The 22,770-nt window shown below is 41.2% G+C and overlaps 1 protein-coding gene across 4 annotated transcripts; it reads left to right on the forward strand.

The window, feature by feature from the left end:
- Nucleotides 1–108: 108 nt before the first annotated feature.
- Nucleotides 109–21,802, forward strand: LOC124116271 (mucin-2-like). 4 transcript variants are annotated; one of them, XM_048393475.1, is made up of 14 exons: nucleotides 109–252; nucleotides 1,676–1,774; nucleotides 2,964–3,045; nucleotides 3,603–3,812; nucleotides 4,470–4,863; nucleotides 7,589–7,626; nucleotides 9,551–9,722; nucleotides 10,097–12,444; nucleotides 12,595–12,768; nucleotides 13,077–13,637; nucleotides 13,719–13,838; nucleotides 14,203–14,321; nucleotides 17,964–18,049; nucleotides 18,736–21,802. In XM_048393475.1, the coding sequence occupies exons 2-14, from the start codon at nucleotides 1,686–1,688 to the stop codon at nucleotides 20,079–20,081; spliced, it is 5,739 nt and encodes a 1,912-aa protein (XP_048249432.1). In that variant the 5' UTR covers nucleotides 109–252; nucleotides 1,676–1,685; the 3' UTR covers nucleotides 20,082–21,802. The 4 variants fall into 4 exon arrangements, with proteins under 4 accessions (XP_048249432.1, XP_048249433.1, XP_046333498.2 ...); XM_048393476.1 differs by having other exon boundaries at nucleotides 13,077–13,592; nucleotides 13,692–13,838; XM_046477542.2 differs by having other exon boundaries at nucleotides 109–264; nucleotides 13,077–13,838.
- Nucleotides 21,803–22,770: the final 968 nt, after the last annotated feature.

The raw sequence follows: 22,770 nt of genomic DNA on the forward strand, positions 1-22,770 counted from the left end.
TATCTATGTATCGATTATGTATTTATTGTATAAACACTTGTTATCGCAAACATTATCCTTTTTACAGGATGTACTATTTTAACATGCGCATGGATATCATCACTTCCGCAGTGTAGTAAGGTTTTGTACGATTCGCGCGGCGGTTTATCGAGAAGACATTGATAACATAACGCGTTAAATGTTTATTAAAAACATAAGCATCATTTGATTTGATGTCGAAATTACTTCATATAACAGCGCGAAATTAATCTGGTAAGTAACAAGGTAAGATATTTAGCAGTTTTGTTGTTTTGTTATGAATAATATTTGTCCCGCGTGGTTGATGTTTTGGTTTTAGATGCTGATTTCAAAGCTGCAGGCAGCTGATACTTTTTGTTTCATCGAGAACAAAGAATCGAAGTCTGCGCCAACCTGATAATTTTCTGAATTGAGCTTGGAATCGTTGTTGTGTGACCGTATTACCTTCCTTTCGCTATTAAGAAATACGTTATAGATGTATGACAATATTTTGAAGTTCCCGCTGAAGTATGACAGCGCGCATCGCCTACGGTTTATGTTGCTTGATGGAAATAGGTCATGTGCCGTGGAAGCAGTCGATGCCAGATATATAGCAATCTCAAATTTCAGTTGTATGTCAATATTGCACATGAAATTCAGTTGATAAGAAAAATCCGAATATTGAATTTAGAGAATTGCTAGCCGACATGTAACCAATATATTACTGTTATGTCCACCTGCATGATAGGCCTCAAGCTATCTAGATAGATCTACATGAACATCATGTACATTTAAGTCAATGTAGTTATTTTGCAATCGTGTGGATTATAAAAAAGAGAAAACATAATTGATAAACTGATGTAAACAAGATAAAAGATAAGCATTAAGAGCCATAATATTAAAGAAATAGAAGCTAGGACAGACACAGGGGTTATAGCTAAAACGGCACCTCGCCTCAGGCGAAAACGGCTACTATTGCCTGGTGAAAACGGCACCTTATGTTTTTTAACCTTGATAAAATAAATGATATTAAACTAACATGGTCGCTTGCAAACACCAATAATTGTGAAATGTTACAACTAGCTTACATTAGAATTTAGCCTCTACTCCAACTTTAATCCAACTTAGCCTATACGTAACTCAACTTATTGTGAAAACATAACATGCCTTGAAGTAAAATAAATGAAACTAAACTCACATCGTCTCTTACAAACACTAATAATAGTGAAATGTTTAAACAAGTTTACAGTAGAAATTAGCCCCCTACTGTCCAGGACATTTTTTGTGAGGCCAAGAGAATATCCTCCTGGTAAATAGAGGTGCCGTTCTCGCCAGTCACATAGTAGCCATTTTCGCCAAATGCGGTGCCGTTTTCGCCAGAGAAATCGGTGCCGTTTTAGCCTGCACCCCAGACACAGTATAGAAATATGGACACTGTTAGACAGGTTTATTAATTTCTTTATCACATTGTTAGTGCATGGTAGTTACTATATGATATTATTCACTTGTACACATGCTTATCCTCAACACTCTTGTTGTATGAAGAAGCCAACACTTTTCTATTGCCCTGCACTTTAATGAAGTTTTTTACAATAGTCTGAACATTGATCATAAGGCTGCTTTGAAACATGAATTAATCATAAAGTGTTCCTCTAACAAATGCTGTTCTTATTTTCAGGTAACCTACCATGTTGTATGGAAAAATCGTTGTAATAAAGCGTAATGGTCAGGATGGTGCCCATTTCCCCTTGACCGCATCAGCCTGTCTATTTGGACGGTAAGTAAGAGATGCTTGTGGTTTTACTGGTAGTATTACAAATGTTGATCATGAAGCATACTTACATTACTGTCACTGTTTGAAATTAATCATCATTCATAGTTGACATAGCCTTAGTCGTGCTAATGTTAATAGGTATGGGTTTAGGAAGTCAATAGATCTAAATACTTTTTCAGCTAACACTGAATTGAGTGACTTTGATAGTATGATACTGAAAATGATAGAATTGTGCAGAAACTAGTATCAGTGATGATCCAAAGGCAATATAGGTATAGGCAATAACTCACTACACATGCTAAAAAGAAACTTTGTGTGGATACATTTTGGGCTTGTTAAAGGGGAAGTGTACACGCAAAAATCACTTTCTTTCTTATTTTAAAGAAAACGGAATTTTAGAATTAGTTAGTATCTGTGTTTGAAAATATACACTCATTTTTTTCACAGTGAAAGTAGGAAGCTCACAATAGTGTGAAAATGATATGCCGTTATGAGGCCTTCGTTTTTCGAGCTAAACAGGCCTGAGTTATCCCCCTTAGATTATGACGTAATTGGTGCCAATTCAACTGGGTCCCTGTCTATTCTCAACGCAAAAGATATCAAGTTCCAGTTTGCGGTTAAACAACATGGCCTACGACACACTCCGGCGCAGTGGTGACTCAGCATAACACTATGCTGGCTGGCATCTGAGACGCTAGAATCACACACCTAGACCTACACCACGTGAAGCGGCTCTAACAAAGCATGATGACGTCATAATGTTTATCAATTGGCACCAATGACGTCATATTGCAAGGGGCATAAGCCATGGTGTTTTTGTTGTGGAAATAGAACACTTGGTAAATGTGAAAAATATAAATCATTTTAATGCGAAAAATATGTTAATTAATTGTGATATTTTTATATTTTTGTCTATGACACTTCTAGGTTAACACTTTTAATGTGGAAAAAGTACAAGAAAAATAGGTTAATTTCCGTGTGAACTTGCCCTTTAACTTGTTTCTGTTTTTTTTTTTTGAGTTTTGTCACAGATTGTAGTACCATAAAAAACTTACTATGGACATGTACGGTTGAGCATAGATTTTAGAACTATATGTCACGTATATATACCTGTCATAACATCACATTGCTGTTCTGGTTGTGGATTTTGACAATTTCATGGATTATTGATCATCAATGCACTTTTTTTTAGGAGCAATGAATGTGACATTCGAATTCAGCTTCCGAACGTGTCGCAGGTCCACTGTCGTGTTGATGTAGATGACTCTGCTGCTGTAAGTGTTTTCAGCCAATAAAAAAGAAAAAGAAAGTCACATGTTCTGAAGTTTGTTTATGAAAAAATCGTTGATAGACCTTGAACATGTTGATAGTGATGTAGCTTTCAAAGTACTTAGAGAGTAACCAACAAGCTACAGGGACTTGTGGGTTATCTTTCCCTTAGTAAATGAATGAACACTTTTATTTCAAATTTTGAGCAGCTCTAGATAATCGCTGACACATCCTATTTTTCTTGACAATGAAGCACAAGGATGTCATTTGGGTTCAACTTACCAATCAGCATTGCTATAATGTACATGTGCAAATGCCAGAAAGTTATTACACACTTTCAACTATTGTTTTCTAAGGGATTGGTCATGGATCATAGAGGGGTTGGCATGGAAAATGACACAGATATTAAGTGGGGGCAATGAAAAAATGTTACTTAAAATGGGAGGGGTGTCATTTTCATAAACAGCAAGTCTGAAATGTGCTGTGGGCTTCTTGATTTTAAAGTCATACTGTATGCCTGATCATGTTGATTGATAAATATCCTTTGTTCGCTTACTTTCAGATTTTCTTGACAAACCTAAGTCAGACAAACCCGACCCTTATCAATGGAAAGACGGTATCATCAACGACTCGTGTTAGCCACAAAGACATCTTTACGATAATTGACAGATCATTCAGATTTGAATTTCCACCAGGATCCCCTTTTAGAGAAGGACTGTCACCCAAACCCAACAAGAGCCCCATTAACAAGTCAAAGATTCTTAGTCCAAAGGTAAGGCCTGAATTTGAACATGATAAAAATATAAGGCCTTTTAGTTTTAGTGTTGAATTTTTTGCCATTTTTGTAGATTTCAAGTATATTTGCTCATTTGGCGTCTTTAAGAATTGAAATTTCTCATTGTCATTGTGATGTAGGCCATTGTTGATGGTCGTGTGGTCACAAAAACAATTCATGGATGTGCAAACTCAGTACTTTGTTGTTCAAATCTTTAAAAGAAAGGAATAAACTTTATATTGAGGAATAGCAAATTTACTATTTGTATTCTATTTTCAAAGAGGACAATATGTGTAGAATTACTGCACTTTCCTGAAATTCAATCAAATATGAAGTTCTGGGTCCACTTGCACAGAGCACTATGCTTGCTGTAAGAAGTGACAAACAGGATTGGATGGTCACATAGCTGACTTGGTTGATGCATGTCATATCCCAATTGCGTAGATCGATACTCATGACGTCAATCACTGGATTGTCTGGTCCAGGCTCGATTATTTGCAGACTGCCGTCATAAAACAAAAATATTGCTGAGTGCGGTGTTAAACAACAAACAAAACAAAACCATTCTTAGTTCTACAACAAAAATAGCTCATATCTCACTTACTTACTTGGTTTGGTTTGTGTGGTTGTTTGAAAAGTTGATTTGTTTTGCAGTCAAAACCTCCAATATCACCAGGGAGATCTGTATCTTCCTCCCCTGCAAGAACTCCGGCCAAAGGAGGTTCTCGACCAAACTCTCCTGCAGCAAGAAGGATGTCTCAACCCCTTTCCCCCAGAGCTGACAATGGCAATATTGTTACACCTTTGTCTGTGAAGCCTCAAAAGGCTGCCACACCCAAACCTGCCACTCCAAAAGCTTCTCCTAAAACTCCCAAGGCTGCTTCACCCAAGCCAAGCCCAAGAAGTAAGACTCCCAGCCCGGCACGATCCCAGTCTAAGACAACCCCAAAGAGTAGTTCCAAAGAAAATGCTGGGGCAAGGAGCAAGAGTCCCGTCATAGCACCATCTACACCTAAACAGTCGCCAAAGTTGTCTCCTAAGGCTTCTAGTAAGATATTGTTTCAATAATGTACTACATATACCATATTCAACATAATAAGCCTCTACAGTGGTATTTGCTAATATATTTGGCATGTGAACAATCTCAATAAGCGCCCTTACCTATTTATCAATGTACACAAAACTTATTGATTTGTTTATGATACAGATTTGTGTGTCATACACAACCTCAATTATGGACAATTACATCCTGGAATAATATATCTCTCGTGTGTATACTAACAGACCTTTCTACAGTATCATTCATGCTGTCAGTGTGAGTATATATATATATGATTGTCATGATCCGTCAATGATATTCGAATATCAACAAATCCATATTGAATTACACATGTTAACCCTTTTGTTACACTATTTAAAGGGGCACTAATCTAACGCAATTCCCCGGGACTGGTTGTTGCCTTTGTTATTGTTTTTTCCCAGTGAGTACCCGGATGTATAGCAGAAATATAGACTAGTTCGCGACCTCTGCTGCTCCATTCGTAAGCGCATTAGTCACTTTTATGGGTAGTAATAAGGGTGTATGGTCACATTGATCAACAAAATGAAATACAGTTTTCGAGATAATAAGGAAATGTAGGTATCTTTGCGGGTAGCATCGGTAATGGTGACGAAATTTTGATAAGTCACTTGCTTGGTAATTTTGCGATTTTCGTTTATACTATTTTAACTTGCACCACAAAGTAAATATTTTACCTGAGCATTGCTTTTTTTTATAGTGTGTATATTTTTTCACTGTCAAAATGTGTAACATTTTCAAATTTATTAAACCTAAATATTCAGTTATTTTAAAAAAGTGACTGAAAAACATTTCCATCTGTATTATTATGATAACGAATTCCAAACATTTTGATGTTTAATGTCATCACCAAGAGACTGAAAATGTTACGTTGAAAAGTACATTTCTATGTTGTTAGGCCCTTTTGATCGTCTTAATACATTTTAGTCAATCTGAAGAATTTCCCAACCAAGATGTAGAGGAACAAGAACGAATCGGTTCAATGCTACAGCGAATGAAGGAAAACAAAATGCAAATACCATAATTACAACCTACCAAATTTATGTGTATAAATTTTGGGCAGCTTCCTTGTTCGAGGAATGTATCCGTGAATATCCACACAAAGGAACACTCGTCTGCAGCTGTACAAAGAAACTTATTCGATGTCACGTGTCTCTGTAACAATCAAATATTTTTAAAGATATATATCGTTTCGGGATATTATAACCCGTGTTCCTTTCTCAACTGATCACTTAGATTGTTTCAGGTGTTTCACATAGGTGTCAAGTCTCAAGGGTTGGCTGAGAAAGCCCATGTGACAACTATTTTCATAACATCCACGGTTCCTAAAAAATCCATTGAGTGATAGATAACAATGAGCAATCAATCAACGTATTATTAGTTAACCCTTTGAACAAAGTATGTTGTTTTTACATCGACACTTCACGCCATGATATGAGTGTATTCCCTTTGTTTTAGTAAACCTAGACATGTAAACACTCCCTTTTGACATATCCACTGTGCAAGATAACAGTGATTAATCAATCAACGTATTTTCTGTTAATCCTTTGATGACTAGGAATGATCCGTCGATTTACAAAAAAAATTAAATGAACTGATCATTCACCTCTTGCTAGGCTGCCACGTGCATATTACATAACACACATTTCACCTCACTTCAAACCTGGATTTAGATTGAAAAATTACCCCAGACACAATAAATGCCAAATGGGAACCTTTGTCAGGTAATCTAAGTGGTGCTACCACTAATTGTACCTGTAATAAATTCATTAACTGAGCATCAAGTGAATGACGACAAATACACAAGTGTAGGGTTATACGAGAAAACGTGGATGACAACAAGTGAGTAGTAATCGTATTATCGACGCAATCTGAAATACGAAAATGCTTTCACTGCATGGATACTTTTTTTTATTATTAAACTATAACCATCTGGGGTATTTCCAAATGACGACATACGATGAGCTCCGCCGTTCTTTTTGTCTGTTTGTTTAGGCTGAAGAAATTAATTAACATGCGCCTTTTGTCGAAATCTTTATAGATCACGGTTAAACTAATCAGTGTTCAAAAATGCGTAAAACAAATATTGCATCCAGCCTCCAAGCTTATTTAGCTGTCCTTGCAGACGGTAGCCCAGTCTCTGGTCACGCTCAGTTGCGTTGCGTATCATCCAGGTACTCACGGGGAAAAAACAATAACAAAGGCAACAACCAGTCCAGGGAATTGCGTTAGATCAGTGCCCCTTTAAGTGTTCATTGTAAAATTGGACTTATCTTTGTAATCTATTTTATTCAAAATTTCTTACAATAATGTTTACATTAGTTTTGGCGAAATAATGTGTCCCTCCTATACTTACAACTTCGTTAACCTTATTTACCGAGAGCTCGAAAATCAGTCCTTTTCAGGGGTCCTTTTCATAGTGGATCCCAAGATTAAAAAATTACAGAAGACCTAAAAACACTCAATCCCTCTCTTCTCTCCTTTTCCTTTCTTCCTCCCTCCTCCCCCCTCATCCCACCCTGCATGATTTTGAATACACAGGACCTCTTGAAATTGTCTTTCAATTGTATTCATATGCAAATAAAACACAAAAAGGTGTGAATTTAAACTGGAAATTAAAAACATTGATCAGTTTAGTTTTTTATGAATTTGTTCCTGATATTCAGTTAATGTTTTTGCTGTTCCCTTGTTTTAGGCTCCGGAAACAAGCGGCGTGCGAGTGGAGGGAAGAAGGTAAGCACATTCCTGACGGTATGGAGTTGGGTGGCAGCATCTCGCATATATCGGTCTATTGCAATTGATCCAGGGTCACTCAACAATGATGATGTTGACTGACATTACAAGCTCCCTGTCTATTACACATACATTTCATTGAGGAAGACCTGTAACTTTCAATTAGGGGTCATATTTGTCCTGAACAGGAATTTAGAAATAAGCAATAGCTGCAATGTGTGAATTGTGAAACTAAATAGTTAATGACACGTGAGTCTAAGTGAGTTCAGCTGATATACGATAGTATTTATACCAGATTATATCTAATTATATGTCCATAGTTAGATTTTGTTATTTATTGATGATGAAATGTGCCACTTGTTAAACAGAAATAAACACTGACCACCTTGAAGAGAATAGTGTTTGTCCTTGTTTTCCGGCTAGGACATCAACAATTAACAAGAATGGAGTTAAGAAATTGTTAATGCTTAATTGAACGTGTCTTCTGACCATTTTAACTGGTGACTAGTTATATTGATTTCGGGATCTTTGTTCTTTGTAGTCATTTTGAGTTTACCTACTTTTTCTTTGGTGAATGATTGGTGAAGAAGTAGGTCTGAAAAAATCATGTAAAAAATCCAGAAGTTTAAATGTTGTGCCTCCATGAACTACCAACATGCCTTCAATGTTTGAAATGTTTGTTTGTACAGAAAAAATAAAATAAATAGACATGTTAAAAAACTTTCAATATCCCATGATCAAATGAATTTTGCTTTTTCATTAAGGGTAGGTTATAGGGTATTTTTCTGATAGAGTAACTGCACAATATACTTTCTTAGCTTGGTATTTATTTACAACAAAAAATAAAATAAAAGATTTTGCAACAATTGATAAATCAGAATGTTATGTTTGAGTAATAGACCTTCACACTGAAGCATCATGTAATAGTATAACATCAAGGTTATAAAACCTAAGGACAATAGTTTATTGCCAGTGCATCACTAACTGTAGCTTGCAAAAACACGTCTAGATCACACATGCCATGCTATTGTTCTTAGTAAATGAGTCCAGACCAGAGTAATTAGTGAAGAAGAGCTAATCGTGGTTAACGAGCTACCAGCAACTAACAACTCACATCCTGTCAATTAGAGTTATTGGTGACGAGTTGTCTAGGAATTAAATGATCTTATCTGCTTAGGGGATAAGTTGAACATCTATATGGGTTAGTGTCCTTTTCCCTCTGAAGAAAACTGCTCTTGAGGCTGCAGAACACAAAGGTTTGCACTGTCCCCTCTGATTGTGAATGTTGTTGTCTAAAGGTAATACAAAGACATAGTACTGAACCAGTAAAAGGATGGTGTAACTGAGCAGTAATTGATTTCAGACACAATCTATTACCAAGGCAATGCCAGTTGTAAACTTTATCATAAAGGATAAAACTTGATAAATACATGCTGTCAAGGAGATCTGTACATTGTTCACAGGAGCTCCTATTCAAGGACAAATATTGGCCAACGGTGGCTCAAAATTCCCAGTATATGTACTTAGTAGCCAGTAGTAGAACTTGTCTTGATAGATGTGGAGCAAACCAGAAGGTTGATTTTTCTTGTTTGAAAGGAAAGATGAATAATATTACCTGATAACCACCATTGCATTCAGTGTATTCATAATTTTAAATGTGTCATTACCTTTCAAAATGTGTATACAGTCCCAAATCTGAAAATAATGTGGACATTTGCTGTGCCAACATTACTATCTCACAGCGTTTCAAGTAGACATAGAAAGAGAGGTCTACAAACCTGAACACATATGCTTACCTCCAAAATTGTCACCTGCTTGTACTAAACAAAATGTCCACTTTCGCACCTTGTATGCTTGAATGGTGTATCAAGTCAACATGATTTCACTCCCTGAATGTGTGTGTAAATGTACTTGTTGTTTCTAGTCCCTCCCAGCTGGCAGCCCTTACCCAACTCCAGCAGGCGGCAAATTGCGAACAAGCATCTCCGACCTGAGACGCAAGTCAGAGCCTGTGAAAGAGGCTGAACCTGTTACCCCAGCAAAATCACCTAAGGGAAAATCCCCAGCTAAAAAAACTCCCTCATCAGGGAAAAAGGGTGTGTGTCTTATTTAATTTTGACTTCTCATGTGTTTTTGTCTAGATTGCTTTCCATTGTCAGTAATTTTATAGATGTTTCTTTTTTTATTGTGGAAAAACCCCATTCAGAACTGCAGGGTTCAGTTGTCAAAATACAAATATTATTGAAAAAAACATTGTTCCAAAATATACAAATTGCTGCTTGAATTTTTATTACCACCTCAGCCTACTTCAGGAAGTGCTTGTTGTAATGATTTTCTGGGAAGAAGACAGATTGTTTGTTACACATTTCATAAAAACATGGTAGGTGAATCTGTGATGCAAGTACCAAATGATGGATCACAGATGATTTTGAAAATGTTAAGACATGTAATTTCTTCTTTCTTTTTTTAGGCAGGACTCCAAATAGTGGAGGAAGAAAGCGAAAATCAACAGATTTTGAACTGCCCAGTGCCAAGAGAAAGCGAGTTTCTTTTGGCCCTCAGCTCACCCCTGAGCAATTTGACAAGAGACTACCCCCAGCCACACCTATTAGGAAGGGGGCCACACCTATCAAGAAGGGAAACACACCAAGAAGGCTGTCGGAACCCATCCAATATAATAGGAGCCCCAAGTCACTGCTGAGAAGATCCCTAGCTGCGCAGTCAATCAAGGAAGAGAGCCCTCAAAAGACTCCACGTGGGCGCTCCCCAAAGAAATCTCCAAAGGCATCACCTAAGTCTAGACCAGGAAAACAAGATATTAAGACCATGCCATTATCTATACCAGTTAGCCCAAGGTCACCATCAACTCCTAAGTCTGCCAGGAAGGCTTCACCCAAGTCAGCAAGAACTCCATCAAAATCTCCATCACGTTCACCCAAAACACCAACGCATGCATCTTTTTTAACCATTGCTGATACTCCTGTATCATTGGTGAAGAAGACCCCAGCAAAGTCTCCTGCAAAATCTCCAGCAAAATCTCCTGCCAGGTCAGAAACAAGATCTCCAGCCAGATCGCCATCTCCACCATCGGCACGCAAATCCAGATCACCTACAAAAAAAACACCAAGCAAGAGCCCCCAAAAGTCTCCAGCGAAGTCACCAGTGAGGCCTCCAGCTGGGGCAGGGACACCCGCGAAGTCTCCAGCTAGGGCAGCGACACCAACTAAATCTCCAGCTAGGGCAGCAACACCAGCAAAGTCTCCTGCTAGGGCAGCGACACCAACTAAATCTCCAGTTAGGTCAGCGACACCCGCCAAGTCTCCAGCTAGGGCAGCGACACCAACTAAATCTCCAGTTAGGTCAGCGACACCCACAAAGTCACCAGCTAAATCTCCAGCTAGGGCAGCAACACCAGCTAAATCTCCAGTTAGGTCAGCGACACCCACAAAGTCACCAGCTAAATCTCCAGCTAGGGCAGCAACACCAGCTAAATCTCCAGCTAGGGCAGCGACACCAGCTAAATCTCCAGCTAGGGCAGCGACACCATCTAAATCTCCAGCTAAGGCAGCAACACCAGCAAAGTCTCCAGCTAGGGCAGCAACACCTAAAAAGACTCCAGCTAAGTCTCCTGCAAAGTCGCCAAAAACAACTCCAGCAAAATCATCAGTTGTTTCTTCTCCTATTACATCTCCAAGAAGAGCACAGTCTGAATCCCCCAAGCGAACACCAGCTAAATCTCCCAAGCGAACTCCAGCTAAATCTCCCAAGAGGACACCAGCTAAGTCTCCTGCAAGAGCACTACCTAAATCGCCCACAAGGACACCAGCTAAGTCTCCTGCAAGAGCAATACCTAAATCGCCCACAAGGACACCAGCCAAGACACCTTCAAAATCACCCAAGAGGGCACCAGCCAAGACCCCTCCAAAATCACCGGTCCTAGAACCAGCGGTAGTTGCTTCTCCTGCAACTAAATCCCCTAAGAAAACACCAGCCAAGTCCCCCAAGAAGACACCAGCCAAGTCTAAGAAAACACCAGCTAAGTCTCCCAAGATGACCCCAGCCAAGTCACCAACAAGAACCCCAGCTAAATCACCAGTAGTGGTTCCACCTACACCTGAATCAGCTGCTAAATCACCAGCAAGGATTCCAAAAGTTGACACTTCTAAATCGGGAGGGAAAGTTAAAAAAGCTAAAACAACTAGGACATCTGTGCCTATGAATCTGACTGGTATCAAGGAACTGATGAAGACTCCACAAAATAAGGCTGATGATGTAGGTCTGTCTGCAATCGCAAGGTTAGTAAAGACCCCCAAAACATCTGGAAGAGCGAGTGGTAATCTGAACTTAAGTGGACTCGAAGATTTGTTCAAATCTCCTAGCCCAGCAAAGGGTAAGACTCCCAAATCTACTCCCCGATCTGTGAAGAAATCTCCAGTTGCTTCACCAAAATCAAGGAAAAATACTCCCAAGTCTGCCAAGAAAGCTGTCACTCCTACCAGGAAGTCGGTAACACCTAGAACACTGAGCATGAAGAAGACTAAGCTGCTACAGAGCCCAGCTGGAAAGATAGTCTCGCCCCCATCAGACATGAATAAGGTGGTGGCCCTCAGAGCAATCCATGGAAAGGCAGCAACACCTAGGCTTGGACTGCTTATGAAGAAAACGCCTGGACGCAAGACTCCAGCTAAATCGAAGACACCTAAGAAACTATGGGCTGATGTTGTGAAAGTAGGTATTGCTGCTGTGGGTGTTGCTAGCAAGAAGACTGGGCCCAAGCCTAAGGCTGTCAAGATTGTCTCTAAGACGGCAACAAAACAGGTAAGATGTCAATCTATTTTCCCCTAATTGAAGCAGATGGCAATCATCTAATTTCATGAAATATTGCATTGAGGATGTAGTGATTTCAATGATATATTTCTTTGTGATTTGAAATTCTAATGCAATTGTCACACTGTTAATTTTTTTAAGGTACTGCTGAAATCTTCCAAGAAGACTCCAAAGACTCCCCGAGCCCTGGCTCGTGCCACTGCTCCCTCCACTGGACATGCAGATTCCCCAGCTACTCTGGTTGTGGGCAGAAAGATCAGCAAGAGGGTCAAGACACCTGGACCTGTACCTAGAAAGGGACGTAAAGTTAGCAAGGTAAGCTAGAGTTATGTAATATACTACTCAAAAGAAGTTAAGGATCACCCGATTCTTTCATAATGGTAAAGTTAATCTGTCATGACATGAGAGATTAACTATAGTAATATGAAAGAATCAGGTGATCCTTAACTTCTTTTGAGTAGTATATATTAGCTTCATGTTCTTTCATGTCATCTGATAAATGTGAACTGAAAATAAAAAATCAGATCATTATAATGAATATCAAAACACTGTTTGCAACATTTGTTTGGTAGCTATTTCACTTAGGTGTTTGCTTTGACATTCACTTTCATTCCCTATTTTAGGCTGCTCACAAATCTGTAGGAAATACAAGTTTTACTGGTATTTCTGAACTGTTCAACACTCCAGTCAAGACGGGAAAGACTCCAGGAAAGAAAAGTCCCAAGTCATCGGCTAAAAAGACCCCTGTTTCTGTACAGGGTACACCCCACGCTTTGTATGAAGATCTTCCTGACACGCCCATGGGTCCTGGTGAGATGATTGTCTCGCCCCTCACCAACCGGCGCAGCAGCGGAGGGAAGAGTCCAAATAATTTGAATGGTGTGAAGCAACTCTTGACAACACTAAAGAAAGTGAAAGGCATAAGTCCAACAGGTGTGAAAAGATTGATGAAGACACCTAGAGGGAAGAACACAAATGCAAGTAATGCCAGCCCATCAGGCATTAAACGTCTCATGTCCACACCCAAGGTCAAGAACACACCTGCCAGTCCATCTGGTGTGGCTGAGCTCTTCAAGTCCCCAGCAAAATCTCCTGTTAAGTCCACAAAGCAGGCTACAACTCCCGCAAAATCTGCAAAGGCTGCAACTCCTGCAAAGGCTGCTACTCCTGCAAAATCTGCAAAGGCTGCTACTCCTGCAAAGGCTGCTACTCCTGCAAAGGCTCCAACTCCTGCAAAGGCTGCTACTCCTGCAAAATCTGCAAAGGCTGCTACTCCTGCAAAGGCTGCAACTCCTGCAAAGGCTGCATCACCAGTTGCCTCTCAACCAGCACCTAGAGGAAGAAGAGGTGCTGCAGCAGCCAAAGCCAAGACAACTCCTGCTAAGGTAAGTAGCATGAGAATTCTTTTTAAAGCGTTAACAATTCATTTGGATATTACCTTGCTGAAAGCTTGAAAAAAGTGGCATATATGCAACTTTAACCATTGTTAACCTGAAATTACCAATCCTACTGAAATTCTATTAGCATCAGTTTTCCTTATAAAAGGTTAGGGGGGGGGGGGCCCTAACCTTTTATAAGGAAAACTGATGCTTAACTAAAGTTTGAAATATAAAATATTGGTGCCTAACACAAATCTCCAATCATCGTCGACAAGAACAATGTCAAAGCGATACAGCTTTTTTTACAATTACATTGAGTAGTCTCTGATTTCATTTGCTGGTATCTTATAAACTAATGTGTAAATTACAGACTACTCGAGGTGGTAGAAACAGGACAGCTTTGAAATCACCAAAGGTCAGCCCAGCAAAGACAAAGAAAGCAGCTGCAGCAAAGAGTGCATCCCCAGCAAAGTCCCCATTACCTGCAAGGTATGTATATATTAGTACAGTAAACTATGGTTATAACGAACACAAAGGGACCACTAATTGTAGTTCATATATGGTTGCTTCAGGGTTGGACGCTGCCAATCAGGAGGTGCTCCTTTCGCAGCCTTGGTCAGCTCGGACCCTGTTTAATAACAAGATCCCTGGGGTTCTGAAGGAACAACATGCCGCTGTGTCTGCCGAGGCCTCTCGGCACACACTGGATCTTGTGGGGTCCTTGCATAGGTGCCTGGGTGCCGCTCCGAAGCGTAGCGCGCACCAGGATGCTGCGTCCGGCAGGCCTAAGGGGTCGGGTTCTTTTTCCTCCGGGAAGAAGCCCCGCTCTGAGGGCTCCGGTAAGGGTTCTCAGCAGCCCTTTCGCGGGAAGAAGGGGAACTGGGGGAAGCCCAAGTCTTCTAAGGACGGCAAGGGCCCCTCCAGGTGACTCTCATTGGAGGGGTTCGTATGCCAACAGTGCCAACTTCGGTTGGCCCGTAGGCGAACCCGAGTCACTTGGCCCTGGACAGTTGCGCCTGCCGGTGCCTGTCAGGCCCCCCTTTCCTTCCCCAGTGGGAGCCAGACTCCAGACTTACTGGGAGAATTGGGAACAAGTGTTCGACGACCCGTGGGTGGTCAACACGATTCGGTACAGCTATCGGCTCGATCTCAAAGCGAATCCGCCGCTCACCGTTGCCCCGTCGGCAGGTTTCTATTCGGAAACCGATCTTCTCTTCCTCGCCGATGCTATCGGCAGGTTGGTGGAGAAGAGGGCAGTTCGGGAGTTAGCTCTACCAGAAATAACACCGGGGTTTTACTCCAGGATATTTCTCGTTCCCAAGAAGGACAGTGCCGAACTCAGAATGATTCACAACTTGAAACCGTTCAACGAGTTCTACCTGCGCAAGCCGCCCAAGTTCAGAATGTTGAGCTTGACGGACCTGAAAGCACTGATCATGCCGGCCGACTGGCTAGCTTCGATCGACCTGAAGGATGCTTATCTGCATGTTCCGATTCACCCGGATCATCACAAGTATCTCAGGTTTGTCTTTCAAGGCACGCACTACCAGTGGGTTGTACTCCCATTCGGTCTTTCATCCGCTCCCTGGCTGTTCACCCGGTTAACCACCCCCATAGTGGGGTTCCTTCACCGGAGGGGTGTCCGGTACTTCACGTACCTGGTCGACTCGCTAGTAGCAAATCGAATGACGGACACCCTGTTACGCCATCTCGTTTATGCACGTCGGCTCTTGGAGCAATTGGGGTGGATTATCAATCACCCCAAGAGCGAGTTAACCCCTTCTCAGAACTTGCAATTCATCGGAGGTCGGTTCAACACGGTGTCCCATCACCTCTTTGTCCCCCCAGACCGGTGGCACAAGATGCAGGTGATGATTGCCAAAGTCTTAGCGGTGCAACAGACTGTTCACTTTTGGGAACAGCTGTTAGGGCTACTTGTATCAGCCCAGGACTGCACCGAACGGGGTCGTCTCCAACTCCGCCCGCTGCAAAGTTTTTTAATCCTGTTATCAATGGAGGTGAACAGTGCGACCGTCGCCCTCCCGGATCGGCTCCGACCGCATCTGGAGTGGTGGACGGTCCCTTACAATGTCTTATCAGGAGTCTCTATGCGGCCCTACCGGGCCACGTTGAACCTGTATACAGACGCCTCTCTAGTGGGCTGGGGCGCCCATCTAGAGGGGGAGGTGAGCTCGGGGCTGTGGTGTGTAGACGAACTAGGTCTTCACATCAATTTGTCTCGAGTTCAAGGCAGTGATCAACGCAGTCAATCACTGGAAGCATCGTCTCGTCGACGCTCGGCTCATGCTGGCGACCGACAACACGACGGTAGTGTCCTATGTGAACAAACTGGGGGGAACCCACAGTCACTTGCTACTCGATCTCACGTTCGAGTTTTACGCTCTGGTGGACAGTGTCCCGTGCCAGATACGCGCCCGTCACATCTCAGGTGTGCGGAAAGTACTGCTCTATCGAGGCCTCAGGATCCGAGCCCCACAGAGTGGATGCTGAACCCAGTAGTGTTTCAGTGGCTGTGTGAACGTTTGGGTCGTCCGATGGTCGACCTGTTCGCAACACGGTTCAACAATCAACTCCCGTTGTTTGTATCACCAGTCCCGGACCCGAGGGCCATCGATCACGATGCTCTCGCGTTAGACTGGAGGGGCTTGGACGCTTATGCTTACCCGCCGACAGTGTTGATACCACACATTCTGAGCCGGCTCCGAGGAGTTCGCTGTCGAATGTTACTGATAGCGCCCATGTGGCCGAACAGATCGTGGAACCCCGACTTGCTGACCCAGGTCACGCAGTCGCCACTTCCACTGCCTGTGAGACCGGATCTCTTGATCCACCCTCACACCCGTCAGCTTCATCCAAACGCAAAGCAGTTCAATCTGCACGCGTGGATGTTGTCACCGAGCATCTGAGGAGTAAAGGTTTTTCTCGCTGGGCGTCTCGGGCATACGTTAGTATGCAGCGTGATTCTACCCAGAAGGTGTATAATGCACGTTGGGTTATTTTCACGAAGTGGTGTTGTAAACATCACATTCATTCGCCAGATAAGGTATCTGTGCAGGATATTGCTCGTTTCATGTCTCACTTGCTGATCGCGGCACAAGCGGTCATCTAGGGGTTGTGTCCAGCGCAATTCCAAACTCTGCAGTCGTCAGTCCTTGCACGGTGGTCAATCTGGGTCGTCTCCAATGTTCCCACACCGTGGGTACAGGAGTGGGGGTCCTGCAAACCAGCGCACGCAGGTGGCTTTTTGTGTGTTTTGTCCTTATTTGTATTTTGACAATTATGCATTTAATTGTCTGTCGTGTATTCCAACCTTGTGATACATGCTTACGAATACTGGAATTAGGTCACTCGCCTAATGCATACTTTAAGTAGGCTTGCTCTGGGATATACGGTCTGAATGAAATTAATTTCCCTCTTTTCGACTGTTTAACCTGATCTAAGATTTAGCTCACGCGGATACAGTGTTCTCATCCGCTGCGGCGATGAAATACCTATCCAGTGGGGCCGTTTGGAGTCACCAATCGTTTTGGCAATGACGATTGAGCCTTACGGTATGCGCTTGACAGTGCTTTGGTATTCCTATAGGGTAACGCCTAGCTAGGTGCATGCGCATCGAGTGCTTCCGCCTTGGTGTTTACTTCCACTGGTCGGAAGGAACGCTAGCAGTCAGGATTCGGGTTGTAGGTGCTCCTCACCGCCTACTGTGGTAGTCAGCCTCGGTATAACAGTGGTAACGTATTACTTAATGTAATTTGTAGAATTTTCCTATTCGGAATATTCTATAAGTAATACGTTAACACTGGGCTGCTGCCCGCGCGTCCGTCCCCCGAGCACTTGCTCTCGCAGGAGACAAGAGTGAAGGGTGTCACATGGCAGCGACGTGGCTACGCACGTGTTGCATGAGGTAATTGAGATCTCTGTGGTAGATTTCGCTATAGCAGCAGTTGTGGGAGACAACAGCCTCGGTATAACAGTGGTAACGAATTACTTATAGAATATTCCGAATAAGAAAATTCTACAATTTTCTCAAGTGCTATGGCTTTGTTTTTTTGTTGTAATTACCGGCTGTGGAATATTTGTGTGAGTCATTGATTTGTGACTTTGTTTCAGGCGTAGGGGAAGAAAGCGTCCTGCAACTCCTGTCAAGACTGTGAAGAAGAAGGCCAAGGTTGAACCAGAACCAGTTGAGAAGGAAGGTGAGTACATGCTTTTCTTATCATTTGTGGAGCGCTGTGTAGTTTTCCGGGTGAAGCAAACTACCACATGCTGACTTATGCTTCACTAATATTTGTGTTTTTACTGTCTTACACTTGGATTCTCAGTCTTAGTATTATAAAGTTTGGAGTTTCTCATCTTCACTATCTTAGCCATTGGGCCTTCTTTAATCGGCTACATTACTAATTGCAACTTTCTCAAGACTTGGAAGTCGATGGTTGAAAAAAAGTTCTTTCAGATTCTTTTTTTTTTTTTGGACTTTTGTGTAAACATATGATGGATAGGTATGAAAATTATTATTTTTTAATTAATTCAATGTCATGGCCAATATCGTGAACAATTATTGAAACTGTTTAGTTTTGTATCTTGTCTCAATTTATTTATTTTCCTGGTAGATCCGTAACCCAATTAATTTTGAAAAAAGCACCCTAGTGTATGTGTACCAAATAAATTCAACTGCAGAGGATGCACAGGGAAAATATTTTATCAGTTTAATTCTGTTGTAAGGTGTAAAAACATTCAGCTGGTAAAATGTACCGCTAAAACAGATTATATTTGAATATTATCAGATATTTAATAACCTAAACATTTTTGGAAGAAAAGATGGACATATGAGTGCACTTTGAGAAACTTTTGATTGATGTAAAATGTTTCCCTTTCCTTGTAGCCTCACCAGTGAAAGCAGCCCCTGTGAAGAAAGCAACTCCAGTGAAGAAAGCAAAAGCAGTTCAGTCTCCTAAGAAGGCTGTTTCCCCATCTAAGCCAGCAGCAAGATCAAGAAGAGGGGCTCCAGTTCCAGCCCCAGAACCTGAAACCAAACCTGCTCAAGTGAGAGGCACAAAGAGAAAGGCGGATGATGTCAATCCTCCCACCCCAAAGAAAGCAAAGACAGATGTCAAGTCGTCCACACCTAGAAAGAGCCCCAAGCCAGCTGGAATAAAGACAAAGGCAACAAAAGCTGCCTCACTGGTAAAGTCTCCATCGCCAGTTAAGGCTCGAGGTCGAAGGGGTCAGCCTGTGGCCAGTCTAGTGGCCAGTCCAGTCAAGACACCAGAGAAGCGTGGTAGTCGAGGTAAACCTGTCAAGGCTAGTCCAGTGAAGACAAAAACTCCACCAGCAAAGGTAGCCAAAGGAAAAGCAAAGGCAAAGGAACCAGAGGTTGTGGTCACGGAAGTGGAACCTGTAGCAACTCCTGTCAAGGCTACCAGAAGAGGAAGAAGGGGGAAAGCTGTTGCTAAGTCACCAGTTAAGAAGTCACCAGCAAAGAAGACTACAAGAGGGAAGGCAGCTAGCCCAGCAAAGAGCCCTGCCCCAGCAAAGAGAGGAAGCCGGTCAAAACCAACTGCTTCACCTGTCAAAATAGTCACTAAGGCTACGGAACCTGCCCCAGAACCAACTCAGACGAAAAGTCCAGCTCCTGCCAAAAGAGGTACAAGGGGTAAACCCGTTGCCAGTCTGGCCAAGACTCCTGTCAAAGTTGGCAGCAAGAGATCTGCTATTGGTGCTACCCCATCTGCTCCATCTCCTGCCAAGAAAAAGAAGGCAGTTCCTGCTAATAAAAAAGCTGTAGCTAAGAAAGATGTCCCAGTGGCAATTGAAACGCCAGTAAAATCTCCAGCTGTGTCTGTTTCAAAGAGAGGAACAAGAGGGAAGCCAGCTCCCAAGACCCCTAAAAAGCTGCCATCAAAGAAGTCAGTTTTGGTTGTAGTGACACCCCTTTCTGCATCAAGGGGAAGGAGTGGAAAAGTAGCTGACTCAGCTGCAACTCCAGCAAAGGGCAAGGCTAAGAAGACAGCAACGCCAACAAAGGCTGCCACTCCAGCTAAGACTCGAGGAGATAAGAGAAAGGCAGTAGTAAAGCCCAAGACTCCAAAGCCGACCCGAGGAAAGAAGGCTGCCCCTAGCCCGAAGAAGGCAGCCCCAAGTCCGAAGAAGGTGAAAAAGGCATCAAAGACAAAGGCAACTCCCCGAAAAGCCACACCTGCAAAGAGAACTACACGGAGTAGAAAATAATTTCATGTAGCCTTAGCTGGCCAAAACCTGTCTGTAACACTTGTCTGTAGTTCAACTGTACATTTGTAATATTTTTAAATTGTGTTGGAGACTTCTTTGAATTTGTAACCTCAATAGTTACCTCAGATGCCTTTGAAAAGACAGTGTTAAATAATGTGTTCAAATGTCTCTTTAATAAATAGTTTTTATTTTTATGTCCACTATGTTAAATGGTCATTTGATTTTATACCAAGTTTGACTTGGTGGTGTCAACGTGTTATTTGTTGTCATGTTAACTTTTAGTCACTGTTAAGTGTCCCATTTGTAACATACTCATTCATTGCTCTTTGGGCAGCTGCAACAAAGATATATATCATGTTATGCTTTATGTCATCTTGTTTTTAACGTCATCACATCCTCATGATTGCTATGCATACTTGCTATGCAAGAAAGCATAGTTTAAAATTTTATGATTGTGCTCATTGTAAATAGCCACTCTTCCCATGGACAGATAGTTTATGATAAATGCTGCTGTTACATTTGGACAGGCAATATTTATTAATAGTGTACAACCTGAGAAACCATATCAATTATTTTGCCTTCAACCTTGCATGATTTTCCTTTCTGAAATTGAGGTGAAATTTAAAAAGGTTTTAATGAAATTTAGTAATTGATTAGCATTATTTCTTCATGCATCAAATGTGTAATTGACTCATTGGTTTAATGGCATTTTTATAATGGATCTTTTTTGTAATGGAAATATTTGATTATTTCTGCAACATTGTTAGAACTTGGTACTGAATGATTAAGAGTAATCAGTAAAGTGGTATATGACTATGTCTCAAGTATTTGTATAACAGTATTGTGGTTGGTGTTTTCCATGTGAAGTAACTGTTAGACCTATTTATTCAGCTTAGTTTGTGTGGGGTAACCCAATCATTTTATGTACCTTTTGCAAATGGGGACAAAAAAGGTGATAAAATATTTGGGATTTGGCTGAATCTTAAAAAGTGCTCTTCCATTTTTGATACTTTTTGTGTAATATATTTCACAGAACCATTTGACTATACATTTTATGATTCCATGCATTGTCCTTAAATGACCCAATTGTGTTTGGAATATGTTCTTTCTGGATTAACTGAAACAGATGTATCTTCTCTTCACCAATGTGTTCCGGTCACTTCACATACATCACATATATTACCTCATGTTAATGTCTGTCAGTCAACCAGTCATTTTGGATTCAAAAATTTATTTTGCATACTATCTTACGGACATTTGCGTTGCACATTTCTTATCTAAATTTTAGATTTATATGTGTAGATTTCATTTATGACCAATCACTAAAGCCTATACTCAGGGTTGCAGTTGATGTCAGTTTCATTGTACATAGCCATGAATCATCATGTGTTCTTACTGATCATCTATCATCATGTCTACTTAACCTGGTTCTGAAAAAAAAGGTGGAAGGCATTTCAAAATTCATATTTATTTTAATGTCAAGGTGAGAGAGCTATTACCACGTTCTCTAGATACTCCATCTGATTTGTTTTTTTGTGAAACATTCATTTTGGCAGGTCACCACAAACTGTAGATATAACAATATTTCAGACAATGATAATTTTATCACACTTGCAATTGTAAAACAAACTGAAGGCAGTTGACTGCTCATTATTTACTGCAAATAGTGTAACCCGTATTTCAATATAAAATCTTACAATAAAAGATAATCACAAATTCAATCAGCATTTTGTTTTTTAGTTCATTGACTGTACAGTACTTGATGTTGATATGTTGAACACCTTATATAATATACACCTTGCTGCTGCAAGCAGTCAGCTTGAGTGCAGTATTCTTGCATATAAATATGGCACTAATTTATCTAAAATACCATGGGCGCCAATTGCCTGATAGTAGGAAAGCAAAGCTTGCTGCAGTTTGTGATGGAAATACTGAATTCCTGATTGCATCAGTTGTGGCACAAGCATTGAGCAGCTTGTTCAATTCATCTCTGGATCTGGGAGTCAAAGCCAAGTGTCGAAACTGTAATCAACTTTCTGAAGTACACAATATTTCATGTTTATTTCAAGTTCAAGCTACACAATCAAGTGACTATGGCCACCTTGAACATTGATGCAGGTCTGTCCAGACTCAATTATTTACAGACTGCCATCTTATTGTTATCTTGTTTTGCTTTAAAACAAACAAAAATACTTGTTTGCTTCACTGTGATTAGTAAACGTTGAACAGTGATTGAAAGGAAATACCCTGAGGAAGGATAAGCCAGAGTTCCTTCAACATTTAAGGATTGAAGTTGTATTTGTTGACGTTCATCAGCTGATGAAGACAGTGCCTCACGTGAGCAAATTCCATAATACGCATATACAACTTCAATCCTTATGTTGACAGATACATAACTCCTAACAAAACAATCCATTAAACATCAAACTTTAATTATTGAAAGCGAACTATATCAACGCGTGTTTGAGTCATACTACGGCTGCTGATGATAGGAATTACTGCTTAAGGCGGTGCAGTTGGATTTACTGAGGCACGATAGTGTGGAGCTCAGTGATTTTGTTTGGTTAGTCAAGCATTCTCTGTTATAGCTTCGAATCGACGCTTCATTTCGGTGACCTGACATACACATGATATGTCTGACTTCAAAGCCTGCATCATTCATAGCCTAAATCTATGTCGCTCTGTTTCC

The sequence above is a fragment of the Haliotis rufescens genome, unplaced genomic scaffold (assembly GCF_023055435.1).
Source record: "Haliotis rufescens isolate VD_foot unplaced genomic scaffold, xgHalRufe1.0.p SCAF_12, whole genome shotgun sequence".
Lineage (NCBI taxonomy): Eukaryota > Metazoa > Mollusca > Gastropoda > Lepetellida > Haliotidae > Haliotis > Haliotis rufescens.

Excerpts from the sequence above, each read along its gene's own strand:
- LOC124116271 (XM_046477542.2), top strand. The coding sequence starts at position 1,686 with ATGTTGTATGGAAAAATCGTTGTAATAAAGCGTAATGGTCAGGATGGT. Across the intron at positions 7,627-9,550 it reads GTGCGAGTGGAGGGAAGAAG|TCCCTCCCAGCTGGCAGCCC; the intron begins GTAAGCACATTC and ends TGTTGTTTCTAG. Across the intron at positions 9,723-10,096 it reads TCCCTCATCAGGGAAAAAGG|GCAGGACTCCAAATAGTGGA; the intron begins GTGTGTGTCTTA and ends TTCTTTTTTTAG.